This window comes from Phaethon aethereus, assembly GCF_964289735.1.
Source record: "Phaethon aethereus genome assembly, chromosome: 1".
Classification (NCBI taxonomy): Eukaryota; Metazoa; Chordata; class Aves; order Phaethontiformes; family Phaethontidae; genus Phaethon; species Phaethon aethereus.
In genome coordinates, this window is record NC_138575.1 from 220,781,555 (window position 1) to 220,798,341 (window position 16,787).

At 47.4% G+C, this 16,787-nt stretch overlaps 1 protein-coding gene across 1 annotated transcript in view; it reads right to left on the reverse strand.

Moving 5' to 3' along the window:
* Positions 1-2,393: 2,393 nt before the first annotated feature.
* The window catches only part of GDPD5 (glycerophosphodiester phosphodiesterase domain containing 5), a gene marked incomplete at its 3' end in the record, with an annotated part of 114,025 nt that continues 99,631 nt past the window's right edge, over positions 2,394-16,787 (reverse strand). Inside the window, exons 11-15 of the mRNA XM_082013344.1 lie at positions 16,404-16,561; positions 14,307-14,454; positions 10,247-10,329; positions 3,754-3,866; positions 2,394-2,509 (exon numbers count right to left, since the gene is read on the reverse strand). Of these exons, the coding sequence (XP_081869470.1) occupies positions 2,394-2,509; positions 3,754-3,866; positions 10,247-10,329; positions 14,307-14,454; positions 16,404-16,561 (618 nt within the window). The remainder of the gene's footprint in view (positions 2,510-3,753; positions 3,867-10,246; positions 10,330-14,306; positions 14,455-16,403; positions 16,562-16,787) is intronic.

Genomic DNA, 16,787 nt, shown 5'->3' on the forward strand with positions numbered 1-16,787 from the left:
TTGTTGGATTGCTTTTAACACTTCCAAGCTTTTAAGAACTTGACCTTTCAATAAAGTCATCTCCGAGGATAAAAATATAACATGCAGGTGATTATCAACAGATGCTGAGATTTAACATCTCTCACTTGGCAATGACAATCCACCGGGAATGTTTCAATACAGCACCACATTAAAGGGAGAAGCAACTTTGTTCTGAAAAACCTTTAAATCCACCAAAATCTTGCAGTTTTGCAGAAAAAACACACCGTGTTTCACAGACTTGAGAGAATACCAAATAGAAGGACAGTATTTGGGGAAGGTAAGAGGGAGCTGAACCAGGGTCTTACTCCACTTACATTCATAAAAACCCAGGGTAGATGCAAATGAATTAAAGTCTTGATTTGCACTGCTTAGGAGGTGCTTATTAAAGCATCACAATTCATGATTTCATTATTAATAGGGGTATTTTTCTCTTACATAGATAAGACGGCCACTTCTGCCCCCAATTCTTACACACTGAGCCCAAGACTTGAGGGTTTCAAAATGCTACTGGAGTACAGCTTAAAAAAAAAAGAGGTTCAGTGCTGCCAAAACAAGAACAAACTGCTCGAGGCTGTTTTTATTGTGACTTGTTTCTGGCCTTTTCAAGGCTGTTTTGTGTGTTGAACGTGGTGCACATCAGCATCCCCCAGACCACCTTCTCCTCTGCAAGGTGACTTATCCCAGACGCTCACAACCCGGCTTGGCCAGCTCCCAAAGACTCAGCTCCCATTCCCTCCACTGTAAACATCTTTGATGGTCCCATCGCTTTCAAGGCAGTGCATACCAAGCTTCAAAAGGAAGCTCACACTCAATGGGATTTCTCACATTGCACGTTGTGTCGACAAGGATCCAGCGAGGAAGGGAGCAACCCAACACCAGAAGGCCACGGGGACTGAGCCAAGACCCATTCACAGCTCCGGTAGCCTTCCGGCTGGCTTCAGCTGCCTTGGGAACCAGCTCTGTGCGAACAGCAAAATGACCCAAAAACAGGCTCCTCTCCACAAGGCCTTGAAGGTCAAGAGCAGAGAGCTGAGACTGCCCTTGGGCTGGCTGTGAGCTCTTTAAGGGAGAGGATAAAATGCAATTGTCATCTATATGGTTTCTGAGCTTGCCTTTTTTTTTTTTTCCTTTTAATCTCTGGTGTAGGATTTTGGTTTAAAGCCTTTTGCATTGGAAACAAGCTCTTGCCTTCACGAGCCTGTCCATATCCGCTGCAACACCATCACTCCTTTGGAGGACACGAACATGCAGCTTTAAAGATCCTGCTTTTAAAGCAAGGAGGAAAGGTCTCCTTGCAGGAATAAATTATACTCCGGGGCTGCTTTGCCTTCCAAACTATTTACAACTCCTTCACCCACGGGCATCTCCTTGGTGCAGAGAGGGGAAGTTCACACTGCTCCACCACCCCCTCCACGGGTGCAAGGACAGGGAAGCAAAGAGCGACTGCAAATGCCACTTGGAGTGGCAGGCACTTTAGCCAGATCCGAGCGGTGATGGTGCCCATGACATTGCTTTTTGCAAGCCATCCAGGCTCCCGGCAGAGCCCAACTCAGGGAGAAGATAGAAAGGAAAAAAAAAAAGGGCGTGGGGGGGTCAAAAGTGAAAGCATCGCTGCCAACTGAGGCCAATCTACAGCCAACGCTCAGGATTTGCCTTCAAGACTGTGGCAGGACATGTCAAGAAGGCCATGCCCCTGCGAGTGGCCAGGCTTTGGGGAAGGAGGGTGGGACAAGAGAAGGTGCCCAAGTGTCTGAGCCAGTGTGACCCCTTCCCTGGCTCTGAACTCCAGCAGGGAAGAGCAGTGCTATCTCCTCTCCCAGGAAAGCCTCTCTCCTCCAAACAGCCTTTGGTTGCATTAGAGCTAAAACTTCATTGCCCAGGAAAGGGGAGGAAACAACAACAAAAGAAAACGTAACAAAAACGACACTCCACAAGAACATCACAACACTCAGCTACAGTCGCTGCACCAAGGAAGGTGTGGAGCAGGGCAAGGGGGAGAAAGGGGAGACACGTCCAACGTGTTTTTCCCAGCAACCCCCTAAGGGGAATCAGGCTGTCACGTGAAGATTCAAATAACTTCAGCCATAAGGTCAAGAGTTTAATGAACACGGAATTTCCACTCATGCCCTGGAAAAATTACACTCAAAAAAAGAAAGACAAAAATTTTCAGATTTTCTACATATTTACAAAAAATAAGCCCCCCAACCCCACAACCAGGGAGGCGGAGCAGCTAGTGATGGGCTATGGGAAGGGGTCTCTGCCTGACCAGCAGTTCCTTAAAGGTTCCCATCCCGCAGCAAGCAGGAGAGCACGGCTCTCGCTGCCGGAGGGGACGCGGGGGGCACCACGCGCCGGGGTTGGACCGGAACCCCTCAGTTCATCCGCAGCTTGGTGTCCCGATGATCCGTGGGCGTGACCATCTCGTTGGCATAGCCGTTCTCGGAGCAGAGAGACAGCTCATCCGTGGTCTCCACGCCATTGTTGATCTCTAGGGAGGGTAGAGAAAGCAGGGACATAGTCACAGGGGTGCAAGTCCCAGGAGCACCCCATGGATGGGGAAACTGAGGCACTGAGCAGCCGTGCAATTCCAGCACATGGAATCCATCCGATCCTACAGGGATTTCACCACGGGTTTAGTACACTGCACCCATTTAGCACCAATTCTGAACCGGACCTGCCTCTAAATAGGAGCTCACCAAATTTCAGACCTTGACAACCCTGCCACCATCAGAGGCAAAACTGGACTGCCCCATAAACATGACATTATGTCACGGGCTGAATTATAGGGCAGAGTCCTATAGTCACTGGTTTCACTGGGAAAAAGGTGCAACTACCAATGTTTTAATTGTAAACACCCACCCTCAGCAAGAATATCTGTTTCAGAGGCACAAAACTTGGACATGTATCCCCTACCTCTAAAGATATTTTATGTCTAGGACATATTATGTCTAGGACATATTGGGGAGGCTTAATTCGGTTGTGACCAACTGCTTTCCCTCTCTGGCTTCCATGGGTTTACACCTGATTTTCACCCTCTCTGGAGGGCAAAATCAGGCCTGCATTTCACACAGGAAGCTCTCTGAAGCAAAAGTTGTCATTTTGCTGTGTACGTGCCCAGTACAATAAACCCTGATTCCTGCTGGAGGTCTCTAGCCCCTAAATACTAAGAAAGAAAACCCATAATAAAGCTCGAGGGGAGATTATATTCACATTCCTGCAAACGTGAGTTTTCCAGATTAAAGCACCAACTTTGGTCTTTTAAAGCGAAATGTTTCACTCTTTGTACACATTTCTGAGATCTTCTTAGAGGTGGGGTGAGATGGACACATTGCCAGCATGTTCCAACACAAAGAAACGCTAGGAGGAGCAAAGGATATGAGGAACCTCTCAACCAACAGTGCCACTGAATTCCACGTCTACCACTATTTGTGGTGACCTATGACATTATTTTAGTGGGTATTACAGCTCTTGACACACTGTTGACAATTGAGAGCAGAGAAGATGTGGGACAGTACAAGAGAGCTGCATGGCGTAACTTGGGAAGGTAAATGCTGGATTTCTGAGCAGATCAGTGCTCAGACCTGCACCAGAAGACATCCAACAAGTGGTTCAGTATAGCAGGGTCAGTGTAGTCACCCTGTCCACCAACAGGAGATGACACTCTCTTCCATCATCAGAGAGCTCCAGTAAGGGATAGAGCGAAGGGCTCTCACCAACCAGCCCCATCCATACCTGAGAAGATCAGCTTCTCCTTCATGATCTTGACATCCCGGCTGGACCTGCGGACAGCAGCGCTGAGCATGATCTGCTCTGGGTTGTAGGTCCTGATGCTTCCTAGGCGCCACCTGCAAGACAAGAGGGGAATATCAGGGGCTGCTCTCCCCAACCACAGGAGCATCCTCAATGCAAGTGGCCACCAACAATGTGGAGACCAACAAGTCCCAGAGACCCTCACATCTTTGATCCCTTGAACCTACACAACCCCGCGTGGTAGGAGGATGTTCAGAGATGAGCATGTTCTCTCAGAGGGGTACAGACATACAAGCAGGTCATCTTTAACCTTGAGCATCTTAATTCCACTAATTTCACCAAAGACTGCAGATGCCCCAAGCCCCTCTCTATCACATCAGCTGCCCAAAGGAGGTAGGGCTATTTTGACTCTTATGGTTGGAAATAGGGAACAGAGCAAGAGACCAAGCCATAACCTTTTCCTCACTGAGTGACATGCTCACACTTATGGGAGAAGAGAGCTCAAAGATAATTTAAGGTCTCAAACCTGAGAGACAGCAAGGATGCCTACATGAGCTGCTCTGCAGTCCCAGCGCGGGTAGCTGTCACATACAGTGCCCTCAAAAGTCATTTCTCCTGGTGCACTTCCCTCCCCAAATGCCAGGTCTTTACTTCAATGTTTCTACACAGTCCCTCCACTTTTTAAGCCTTGATGAAACTCAGTATTCACCAAAAGTTTCCACCACATGAACAATATGAGGCTGATGGAAACTTGGCTTGACTTAAAATTAGTCAAGCTTTTATTCTGATTACTGAATGCACGTAAAGAAAGTTACTGACATTAGTAATACGCAATGGCAGTAAGTTCAAGGATTTTGCTTCTAAAGCTGTTTTTCAGCCTGAAAGCACCCCTGTAGCAGACTCTCAGCTGCAGAGCTGCTGGCATTAGGAGTGAAAGGTGGGCTGCTGCTGCAACAGGGAAAAACATTGCAAAGGGATGCTGTGTAGGCCAGGCTTTCATAGCCCACCGATTCATCCTACCTCTGACCAGAGGGGAGGGCTTTCAAGCCCCATTCTCCATGCTGGAGCCAGGAATGTTACAAGGCTGTTGATGGAGCAGGTATTTAGTGTGGCTTATGGGGTTTATGATCTTCTGGCACCATCTAGTGGCCCACCCACACAAGAGATGGTGATTTTTAATTTTTTTTTTCCCCCCCTAGATTGACAACCACCTTCTTTTAAATTTCTTTTAATTTTAATTTCTGTAAATTAAATTACACCTCTCCAGCCAGGGTCCACTGCATCAGCCTGACAACGCAACATCCACAAAAGAGGTTTTGCAATTTTTCCAGGAAAATCTGGCTGGTGTTGATTTCATGGGGTTTCCATCCCTTTCCCAAATCCCCATGGGTTACACCGCACCATCGGGCTTTGACTGGGGTATGGATGAAGGCAGATGCTCTGCTACAGAGAAAAGAAGGGGTGGGATGGCAACACGACACAACTCACGACCCATGAACAGAAGCAACACAGAGGAAGCACAAGGAGGCAAAGACATTGAAGTACACAAAAATTTTAAAATTAATACATATTTTTCTTCTATCATCATCGTCTAAGCTGAGTCACTCTGACCTGGAAGAAGACTATTGCAGCCAGTTCCCACTAAGGTCAATTGTGGTTCCAAGTGCATAGGATCTCAAAGGATAAGACCCTCCTTAAATTATGATCAGGACCAAAACATATTGCTTGAGTCTTATATTGTGAGTCTTTTCTTTGCCCACAACATCAGGATTTTCAGCACCAGGCTGGTTTGCGTGGCCAAGAGGCATGATGATCTCTTGCCCATAGGTCCTAGACGTCCCATGGAGGGCATGGGCTATTTTGAGGCACAGACAGCCCAGCCTCAAAGGGGTGCAGGGACCAAGGGCTTTTCTCCTCCTGCCAAGAGGAATGACCACTGCTTTCTGCTCCCCATTTTGTACGGTGGCTGTGGTCAGACCCAGGGTGGTTAAATATGCACAAGGGGCCGATGACTCCTCTCACAGGGCTGCGTTGCTCTGATTGAACAAGCCACGTCAGGGTAACCCCATTTTTCAGGGGTACTTTGAAATACCCTCTTAGAAGAGCCACCAGTACTTTTAATCACAATGCAACTCCAACACCGTATGAAATACTCTCTGCTCTGCTCAGTAGCCTTTGGGTCTCCAGAAAGCTTGTTGAATAGAAAATAGCACCTCTCCTACCCCCTTGGACTCTGTTGTGATCGGCCACGTTTAGGACAGCAGCGTGCAAAAAGGCCAGACAGACAGCAGGTAGGTCTTGTTCTGGGAGGTTGGCATCAAAGCAGGCCAGACGGACACGGGGTGGGAACAGACTAAAAAATACTGGGACAACAACACAGAGACAGCATACACCGTGTTAGGGCCACGACGGGACCCCTGGTTTGGAGGGGAGATGCTAAATGGCAGGGAAAGGGGATGGAAGAGGGGCAGGTCAGGGAAAAAACAGGGTTGATTGGTACCAAGGTGATAAGATGGAGAGAACAAAGAGCTAAGCCAGCCGCAACCACAGTCCCCATCCTGCAACCGCTCTTGCCTAAAGCCTGCCCAACTCCTTCATGCCTGTCTTCTCCTTATCCGCAAGCCAAGGAGCAAGTGGGAGGCAACAAGGGGAAAAAATCCAACCTCCCTTCAGTCGTAGGAGGACTCAGCCTGGACCCACAGCCAGGTCCTGCTTTGGGGAGATGCCACAAGGACATAACACCGCAAGTCCAAGGTACCCTGTGGAGCAGGCAATACTTGCAGGTGGCCAGCCTTGACCCCTGAGGTGGTGGGTGGGCAGCAGCAGAGGGCCAGATAAGCACAGACAGGGAGTAGCCAAGTCCCCAGAAATACAACCCCACAGAACACAGCAGAAGGAATGGAGAAGGTAACACGTGAAGAGTTTGGTCCGAGTACGGACGCGGTGAAGGCTTTACTGCAGAAAAGTGACAGTGCGTCCCCCCACGGGGATGAGAATGGGGGTGAGAAAACAGCCAATACAAGGAGAAATCTGGGTTTCCAGCTGATGGTATTTCCAATCCAGCACCTCTGGCTCATTCCCTTCCTGGGTGCAATTTTTAATTATTTATTATCATACTGCATTTCCAGTTTCACAGTGGTGCTACTGGGAAGAGAGTCCTGAAAGATCCCAAGCTCCGAGTGCAGCAATTGAGGAGCCAAACCTTTCCAGCTATTAACCTTATTAATTCATTCCCAGGGCTAGAGAAGCACTACTTTATATAGTTGAACAGGTTACATTATTTCCTCTAGAACTTGCCAATTTAGAAGAGGTTGGTCTCAAAAACCTCTGGTAAATGCAGGAAGGGAGGGGATATTTTGCATGGGATTATTTCCATGGAGAAAGCATTACTTCCACTGGGAATTTCCCCAATTACAACACACTGCAGGACCTCAGAATAGGGCTGTTTTAAAGGCAGCGACTTGGATCGTTGTAACAGAAGGTCAGATTGCCTTCAAAACATCCACTGGCTTCAGGATCAGAGTCCCGTGGTGCTCATGGCTATGGACTATGCAATGTTCAGACCCTTATGGTCCCCCTGTGAAGCCAGATATTTGAAAGCATCACGAAAAACTGCGTCCTGCCCTGTCCATCTGCAGTGAAGCCATAGCAGAGAGGGAGAAAGAAAGAGAGAAAGGAAGGTTGAATGAAAAAGAGAAAGAGGAGGAAAGCACCAGAATTACCTGATCATGTGATAGCTGTGAGATGCCAGAATGCAGCAGAGAGAGAAAGAGGAGGAACATGCACAACAGTCAGAGCAGTAAGAAAATAAACAAGGCAAAGAGGCAAAAAAAGATCGGTTAGAAGTCATCACAGTTGGTATTTCCTCTCCGGAGAGGCTGCCACGATCCTGTCACCAGGGCTGAAGCAGAATAGCAGGAGCAATCCCTACCCACGGCTACAGAGGAGAGACAAGCCATGCGTAGGAGAGAGGACGAGCACATCAAAGCGGTGGCTCTGTTCCCACCCCCCGCCCTCATCCTTACATGAAGGAAGCAGCTCTGGTTTGCCCCAAAAAGGACTTGGGGAAAAAAAAAAAAAAAAACCCCCACAACACAAAACAAACCACAAAACAAAAACAACCATGACACTGAAGGCCAAATGCCAAGCCCCATTTCCCAGAGCTGAATCACATCAGCAGGTAGTACTTGGGCAATTCTGCTGCAATTTGGTTTTGAGATATCCTCAGTGCTGCTCCCAATTCTTCCATGTGGTGGAGAAACTGGAACGGCAGGGAAATGGGCCTCTCCTGCACATGGCTCTTGGAAGAGCAAGACCTTTGCTGCAGAAAGTCCAACTTCTTGTGCTAGAGTTTCTCCTTCTTCCTTCTACTGAGGTGGGGCTGAGTTGTCCCAAGGGTCCAAAAGAAGACATTTGGCCCTGCTACGATGGACCCCATGTGGCCAGATCTCTTCTGAGCAACTGCCTTTCTACATCAGGTGCAGAGGCTGGGCGGGGAGCTCAGTGCTCCAGGTTGATGGACCCTGGGGAAAGCTGGTGGCAGTTTCCAGCTCTTCTCACCTCTATAACACACTGAGGGTGGAAGAGAAATCCTGCAATAATGCTTTCCTTCCTTACCCTGATTCCTCTTGCCCTATTCCATCAAACTTCTTCCACACCGGAAGAAATTCAATCTGTGCAGAGAAGAAGAGTTCAGCTATTGTAAAGTCCACGTAGCTGCAACTTCTCCCTCTCTCCAAGCATGTATCATGTCACTCTGCTCTGGGACCTACTGTTCCCATTCAGCAGGTTGAATCAGTTTAATTTCTTCAGCTGTGGTCTCCTGGGTCTGATTCAGGAAAGCCTTCTAAAACTGGCTTTGGGAGATGATGCAAAAGACTGCAAATATCTCATCAATTTGGCCTTCCAATTCCGCTCTTCAGAGAGGTCAGTCCCTGCCTCCAGACTCCTCCGTGCATTTCTGTACCTGACAGAGAAATACAGGGTCTAAAGAGCAGGGACATCTCTTATTAAACCCACGGATGAATTTGAGGGAGTGGAGGAAGCTTCCAGACAGCACATCTGCAATGCCCTTGTAGAGGAAGCATTTAAATCAGCCACAATTCAGATCACAAGACTTCTTAGAAAAAATTTAATCTCATCTTGGTCAGTGGTTTCATTAACTGTTGGGAAATCTAATCTGAGAGGAGAGTTTTGAATCTGCTGCTCACTTCATTATCCCATGCTGGAACTGGGGACGTGCTGGGCGCAGGTCTACCAGCGTGGGACCATGCAAGTCACGAATTTAGACACAATTATAAACAGACCAAACATGTGGCTTAAGTCAAATCCATAGCGGGTGCTGGCAGGAGCAGTAGCCTACTGTAACGTGGCAAAAATACCCGGGTAATTATGTACCCAGGGGAAGGAGAGAGATTGCTGCAAGCAGATGATCGGGACAATGCGACAGCCAAATCACTAGCTCATGAAGCTGAAGCAAATTAAATTGCTGCTCCTAACGTGAACGCATTTCAGCTATTAAGGAGGAAGGAAAGTGTAGATCCCTTGATGTCTCTAGGACAGTCATTCCTGCATGCCAAAGCAGATGGATCAGAGCGCCAAGGGAAGAGGGGTCGCAATTTCAGGATGACACATTTTCCCAGGAGAAGGCTGCTGCTTCTCGCCGGAGGGAGCGCATCTCTCCGAGCTCACGCTTTTCCCCAGCGAGGGTTATTACACTGTCACCGCTGACAGCTAAAATGCCTCCTAGGAGAAAAGGCACATCACCGGGAGGACGCCATGGTTTCCTCCAGTATAATCAAGAGGAGGATACCTTGTCCAACTCTGCCATTAGGAAGTTGATTTACCTCCTCCTGGCTTATCAGTGTCTTAACTTGCTCTGCTCCGCATTTGTTTTCAGGGACCTTGGCTAAACAGAGGGGCTTCTGCCCTGCCCTCATCAAATCCTTGCTCTCTTTTTTCTTCGGAAAATGCAGAGACTTTCTCTATGCATCAAACTAAGCAACTGATTTGATTTGTTAAATCATAATATTTCTATTTTTTCATCCAAACAGGAACAAACAGATTTAAGAAAACTATAACACTAGTTCTTTTTGGAGACTGTAATGGTAGAATCTCAAAACCTCTACTCTTCTGTCTTTAAAGCATTTTAATCTTTCTCAATGTCCATTTCCCTAACGCATTTACAGTTTCTCTCCCACATGCATTTATGAGCGGAGCAAGGTGTCTATCGCTACTATTTTGAGATCTCCCATTCTCCTTAAAAAGTAGCGACTACATCCAATTCCATGTCACATCTCAGAAGTGGAATTACTGTTTGGAGTCTCTGTAGGGATTTTTAATAAACAGTTTCCCTGCTATTGCAATCCAAGCGCCTGAGGAGCACAGTGCTCCTCTCTCCCATCTCCACCCCACGGTCTGAACAAAAACACACACCACAAATACATGAAAGTTGAGCTGTAACAATGCTACTTACTTCTGGAATATAAAAACTCCTACGATTATGATAAATGAAATGAGATCAGATGTGATCCAGATTAGGTGGTACTCGTCTGGAGGCTGGAAGACAAAAAAACAGAAGCAGACCTTAAACCTTCTGGTTTGTACAATCACAGAGAGACCACACGCTGCTAAAGTTACCACCAGGGCAGAAAGAAAAGCACAGAGCTGCGGGGGTCACATATAAATCACAACATTTATGACATTTCTAATGCTAGCCTGTCACCCAAAATGACGTTATCAGGAAAAACTGCAGACAGGAACAATTTTAAACTCTCCCTCCTTTCACGTGCTGACATTTTCTCAGAGCTTTGTGGGCTGAAAGTTTCCTGTCTCAGTTGTACCTCGAGCGGAGGTTAAGATGCTGTTTGGAAATCCAAGTCTGTGGGAAAACACAGAAATATATACGCATTGCACACGAGACAGGCAGGGTCCCTGTTGAGTGCTAATGTTAGCGTGCACAGTCCCCATGCTATAAGCAGATACTTCTCAATTTCTGCCCTTTAAGGCACTGGTAGCTCTGGCTTCATTTGCCCGTCGTGAGTAGCTGTGGTCATCACACCAGCTAAACCCAGCTGAACCCATCGTCCGAACTCAGCACAGAAGCACACTACTTCACATTGATTTTTGTGCTGCCCAGCAAAGACAACAAAGTGATAACAATAATAACGATCAACTCCCGACGATGCTCAGAAGGCACCTACCCAGGACAGACACCAGTGAGGCTAACGAGTTTCTCCTCTCCCAAACCTGGACTAGTCCCAAGCAGGAAAAGGTCACCGAATTCACACCGGACAGATCCATCACAACCACCACTACCGTCGTTAATGCATACGAGAAATAGTTCATTAGAGCAATGGCACATGTAATGCATAAAGACGAGTTCATGCAATGGTAGTGGGACATGGATAAAACCCGTCGGGAGCCACCAGCTCTGCTACCTCTGTCTCCCAGCAGAGAACTTTTTTTTTTCTGTTCAGTGACTCCGTGTGCGTCTCAGTTTATCTGGTGAGAGCGGACCACAGAAATAGCAGGGCAATGCTTTAATTAGCCAATGCTTCTGATGGAGATTTAATCCTTGTATTTTCCAGCTTAATTACAAAGGCTGACATCTAATGTTACATTTGCTATATCTGTTAAGACTAACACAAAATTGACGTTTCCCATTTTCCTGGCAGGAGAGTGCCATCATAACTATTTTGAATGAAAACTCAAGAGTCTTCCAAGTTAGAACAAAATCTACAGGTCTAAATTTTTCATTTATGCAACTGTTGCTATTTCATAACTGAAGAACTCAAAGAGCAGGTTTTCCTGTGGGGAGAAAGTTGCATTTCCTATGATATACCCCAAGCAATAGGTAGACATAAACACAGTTTTCTGGGAAAACTCCAGCACCTGATTACAGGTACTACACAAATAGTTTTTTAAGTCCTGCAGAAAGCTCAAAGCTGGAAGTTTTTGGTACCAAATCAAGGTTTTATAAATGACAAAAATGGAATTCTCAAGGTGACCAAAAGGGGAAAACTGGAATTTTTCCAAGACATGCACCCTACACATATCATTTTTAGGAGTGCCCAGCGAGCAGATGCCTCCTCAGCCCTGCAGAGGAGGGAGCACAGGTCAGCAAACATCTATTGCATAGACAACTTCTTGTCCTGCTCCACCCACACCAAGGAATTTGCTATTTCACTTGCAGTTCCCCTTTTTTAGACAAGGCTGTTTCAGTGGCTTTATTTTTGGGTTATTTTTATAAACTTTACCCAAAATAAGTCCCACTCCTGAAATCCTTACATTTGCAGCCCGTCAAACCCTTCATCAATTCAGTGTAACCGGGCAGAGAGCAACTCAAACCCTGGATCCGAGGGAGACTCCCAAAACTGCGGAGAGGGGTCCCACACTGGGCACCTGCTTTAAGAACATCAAGTCAGGGGCTGCACCCCAGCTCAAGCTTTTCAAAGCCCTCCTCCATGCTGTGTCTGAAGGCCTCTGTTCTTACCAGCAGCTTTCCCTCAAGAGTAGAGGGGAGAGAAACTCACTTCTACTTTTTTGTTTTTCCTTTTATTTAGGTGAAACACAAGTTAAATGTATTTCTGCAATTGCAAATGGCCTTTGGGTGAATGGGGCAGAACAGATTTGCATCATTCGGTTGACGATAGAGCCCAGTGAAGATCTCGAGGGCACTTGACAGCCAAAGCTTGGCAGAAACAACCATTTTACTCCAGCTCCTGAGCCATGTCCCACGTGGTGGAGGGGGCTCAGAGGGCAAAAGCTGGTTAGATTACATTGCCCAGGCACTTCAATATGCAGGACATCCAGAGATTTTTATGCTGCTGGTGATATCAGAGTGTGCACCCAGAGCAGAGTTGGAAATCCAGCAGATGGCAGAGTCCTCAGAGGAGTGTTCCCAGTATCAGCTGCTTTTCATCACTGGCAAAGGGTTTTTTGGAGTAAAAGGCTGCCAGTGATGTGCACACAACTCCTGCCAGCTGTAGTGGAGGACAGATGTCTGCAGCAGCACAATTCACATGATGACAATCTCTTCTGCCAACAGATGCAGCCTTTATAAACCCATTTATAAAGGCCCCTCACTACAAGAAGGAGTGAGTTGAGGTGCTGGAGCGTGTCCAGAGAAAGACAACGAAGCTGGTGAGGGGTCTGGAGCACAAGTCTTAGGAGGAGCGGCTGAGGGAACTGGGGGTGTTCAGTCTGGAGAAGAGGAGGCTGAGGGGAGCCCTCATCGCTCTCTACAACTCCCTGAAAGGGGGTTGTGGCGAGGTGGGTGTTGGTCTCTTCTCCCACGTAACCAGTGATAGGACGAGAGGAAATGGCCTCAAGTTGCACCAGGGGAGGTTTAGGTTGGATATTAGGAAAAGTATCTTTACTGAGAGAGTGGTCAAACATTGGAACAGGTTGCCCAGAGGTGATGGAGTCACCATCTCTGAAAGTGTTAAAAAAAAACGTGTAGACCTGGCACTTTGGGACATGGTTTAGTGGGCATGGTGGTGTTGGGTTGATGGTTGGACTTGATAATCTTAGAGGTCCCTTCCAACACCAATGATTCTATAGTTTTCAATTCTCCAGCTTCAGTGCACACAAGTGTGAATTTGTGTAGTCAGACACACGTAGTAGGTTAAGCTAAGGCTAAGGACATCATGCATAGCTGTTCATCCATCCAGGCAGTAGCCTTGAGGTCCTACCTCCAGCTAAAGCAACAGATAACTCATTAACAGTCAATTCTCCTTGTGCTCATCTTATTCTCCCCTTTCCCAAGTAGATCTGCCAGGGCAGCAGGTAAAACAGCTGCCTCCTGTGCTACCCCCAACAGGATCTGTCATCAGAAAATAGCCCCTCCATCACATGTACTTACACCTCTGCAGCTGAGCTCTGGTTTTGGGAATACTTTGATGCAACAGTTGAATAATTTTCCTTCCACTCCAACATGAATATTCCTCTTTGGTTCAGAGACCCAAAGTGTGAGGGGAGTTTTTAGAGAGGTTACTAGCTATATGATGGGTAAGGGGGCTACCTTTGGTCTCTGGTTGTTCCTTGTCTGACAACGGTGTTGCCAGAGGTAAAATTTCTCTTCATTTGGTATTAAAAACAGACGAAGAGCAAGTTTTTCAGCCTGGCTGAAACACAGAAGCCAGGTTTGCTGGTTCACCTGTGAACCTGCTTCTTCTGTAACTCAACAGCTGCTCAGCAGGTCTGGAAAGGTGTTTTTCCATTGGCGGAAAATGGAAAAAATCATGTGAGTTAAATGGGGCATGCAACACAACCTCCAAGGCTCCCAAGCCCTGTATGGGGAGAGACGAGGCCATCTGAAGGAAGGGATTGTGCAAGAGGAGCATGGATCCGTTACCACCTCAGGGCTCAAGCATACAGAGGGTGAAAACCCTCAAGCCCAACAGCATGTTGAACCCAACCAAACCTTTCCTGAAGAAACCCACTAGACATATGGCTGCAGTCCATCTCTACACGCCTCCACTGCCTGCCCTCCTTCCAGGGGTTCACAGCAGCTTCCCAGGCATCATGCTTACCATTAGCCAGATGGGAAAAGGCACCTTGCGAAGGACGTGGGAGTTGTCGGAGGTGACCGACTGGACACCAGCGCACCACAGGATGGAGTACAGCCAGGGCTCATTCACAGTGTAGAGATTCACACTCAGGTTTGCCATGGCGTAGTCCCTGCCAGGAGACAAATGAGGTGAGATGCGAGTCCCCTAGCAAACGTCAGACCCTCATCTCCAAGAGGAGAGCTCTTGCCATCAGCCACCACTGCAATCACAGTTTGTTGGGTTTGAATTGCATGAAATAGTTTTTTAACAGGATACAGCCACTTCATAAGCAACCCAAGGACATTGCAATCAAATGGTTTGAACTTGAAAGCTTTCTTCACCTCTTGGATGCTATCTGACCCAGGCCACAGCCCATCTCAGATGCTTCCTCACAAATGATGGGCATGTCATGTTTTTCTAACTGCCTTGTCATGTTGATGTAAAATTAACATCTGGTTCAGATGCCTGTAATGCTTCATAGGCAATTTACTTAATTAAAAACTGACAAAGTGCATTTCCAACATCAATTCCTGCAACTTCCATGCCCTTGTTTTGGGGACAGTCGCAGAGTTACAGCTTCCAGTCTCCTGAGGTCATTTTCCGAGAAGGTGAAACTGCAAGCTGGGGTACAGGAGTTGTCAGCAGGAAACCAAGCACTGATAATGGACTCCCTGCACCCATGCGATTTGCAGAAATTACTCTGTCTCCTTGTCTACGAAGCAGAAGCATCACTAATCTCCCTTCCATGGGCAGCACAGAGATTAATCCTTGCAATTCAATATCAGCAAAGCACTTTGAGGTAGAAGGCCACTGTACAAGATGTGGACATCTCAAAGCTGACATCATCATCAAGCTGCTCCAAAGGCTAAGGGATTCTCAAGGGCAGATGTGGTCACAGCAACATTACATCCAGATGCTGATTTTTGGGGGCACTGAGGAAATTGCGTTATACCAGGGCTTGTTGAGCCTGCTTTGGCTTGTGCTGCATGACTGCAGCAATATTTGACAGGGCACCACAAGGCCTTCAGGGTTCAAGAAACCCTCAGATGGCAGGTCTGATTTTGGAGACAGCTGAGGTGGGATTGATGAGAGATTGGGGCTGATCAGCTGGGGTAGACGAGAGAGTTGGCATATGGTCCTCTCCATGAGACAGAGCAAATAGGTAGGGGTAAAACAGGCAGAAATTATCCTGCAGGTAAAGCACAGACTTGGTTTTAAGAGTGAGCAACTAGACTGATTGCTGGCAGCTACAGAAAGACACCACTGGATTATGGTGAATAGGACCAGGCTCTCAGACAGCTGCAGGCTCAGCTTTTCTCTACTTCCAGCCCAAACATACAGTAAGACAGCTCCTTTGAAGACATTTTTCTTCTGCAAACCTGTTCCATTTTCAAGTACGAAAGCTGTACTAGACACAATCTGCCCTTGCTGAGAAGGGGGCGAAGCTGTGAGCTAACACGCTGCACGGTTCAAATACAGGCTCAAGCAGAAGGAGAGGAACCCCACACTGTGCCAATCTCATTAAAGAGGAGACCTGACCAGTCTAAATAGCTGACAAAAGACGGTAATGAAATGGGTGAATTCCGTGCAATGAGCAATTTCTGAAAGCATACCCAGACTTTGGACTAATCAAAATTCTGTGGTAGCAATTCTGGAGCAAAAGAACAGAAGCAAAGGGCAGCTGCTAATGAGGATACTTGGAGGTACTCTGTGTGAAAAACCTTCACTTTTTCCAGAGCTGACAGCGTAATAAGAATCAGACAGTTCATGTATTTGTATTTCAGAAAGGATCATCATATTCTGAATTAACATGTGGAGTTATTGGAGCCGGCTGTGCGCTCCTGGGAACAGCCTGGATTCTGGATGATGGGTAGGGACAAGTTTGCACAGCTCAAGCTTCCAAGAGCAAGTCCATCTGATACGATACTTCCATGCAGATTACACAGCCTGGGATGATCAGAAAAGATGCTGGCGGCCAGGGATGCACACAGCGCGTGAGGTTAGCAAGGATGCACAGAGCTGCGGACACCCACCGTGGAGCACATGGGCTATCACGCGGTGTCCGAACAAGGGCTGTACCTGACATCCTCGTTCGTGACCTTGGTGTAACGCAGGTTGAGCTTCACGATGCCCTTCTCCCTCATGCGCTCTGCATCCAGCTTGAGGCCAGAAGTCTGCTGGAAACCCGGCGCAATCTGTCTGACCAGCTGCCTCTCCGTGTCCGGCAGCCACATCACCTGCAGAGAGAGCAAGACAGAGCATGGCTATGGCAAAGATGGTTCGCAAAGCTGGTAACATGGGGCAGCTTTACAGACAGCCAGTTTACACCAAGCCAGAAGCAAAATCACACGAGGCACTGCCTTGTTTGTCATACAAATTGTCTAGGAGACGCTTACAGTCTCCCACATCTCTATTCAAATGCATTTTAGGATTGTCTGCAAGCCCAGAGGGCTGTAATGCACA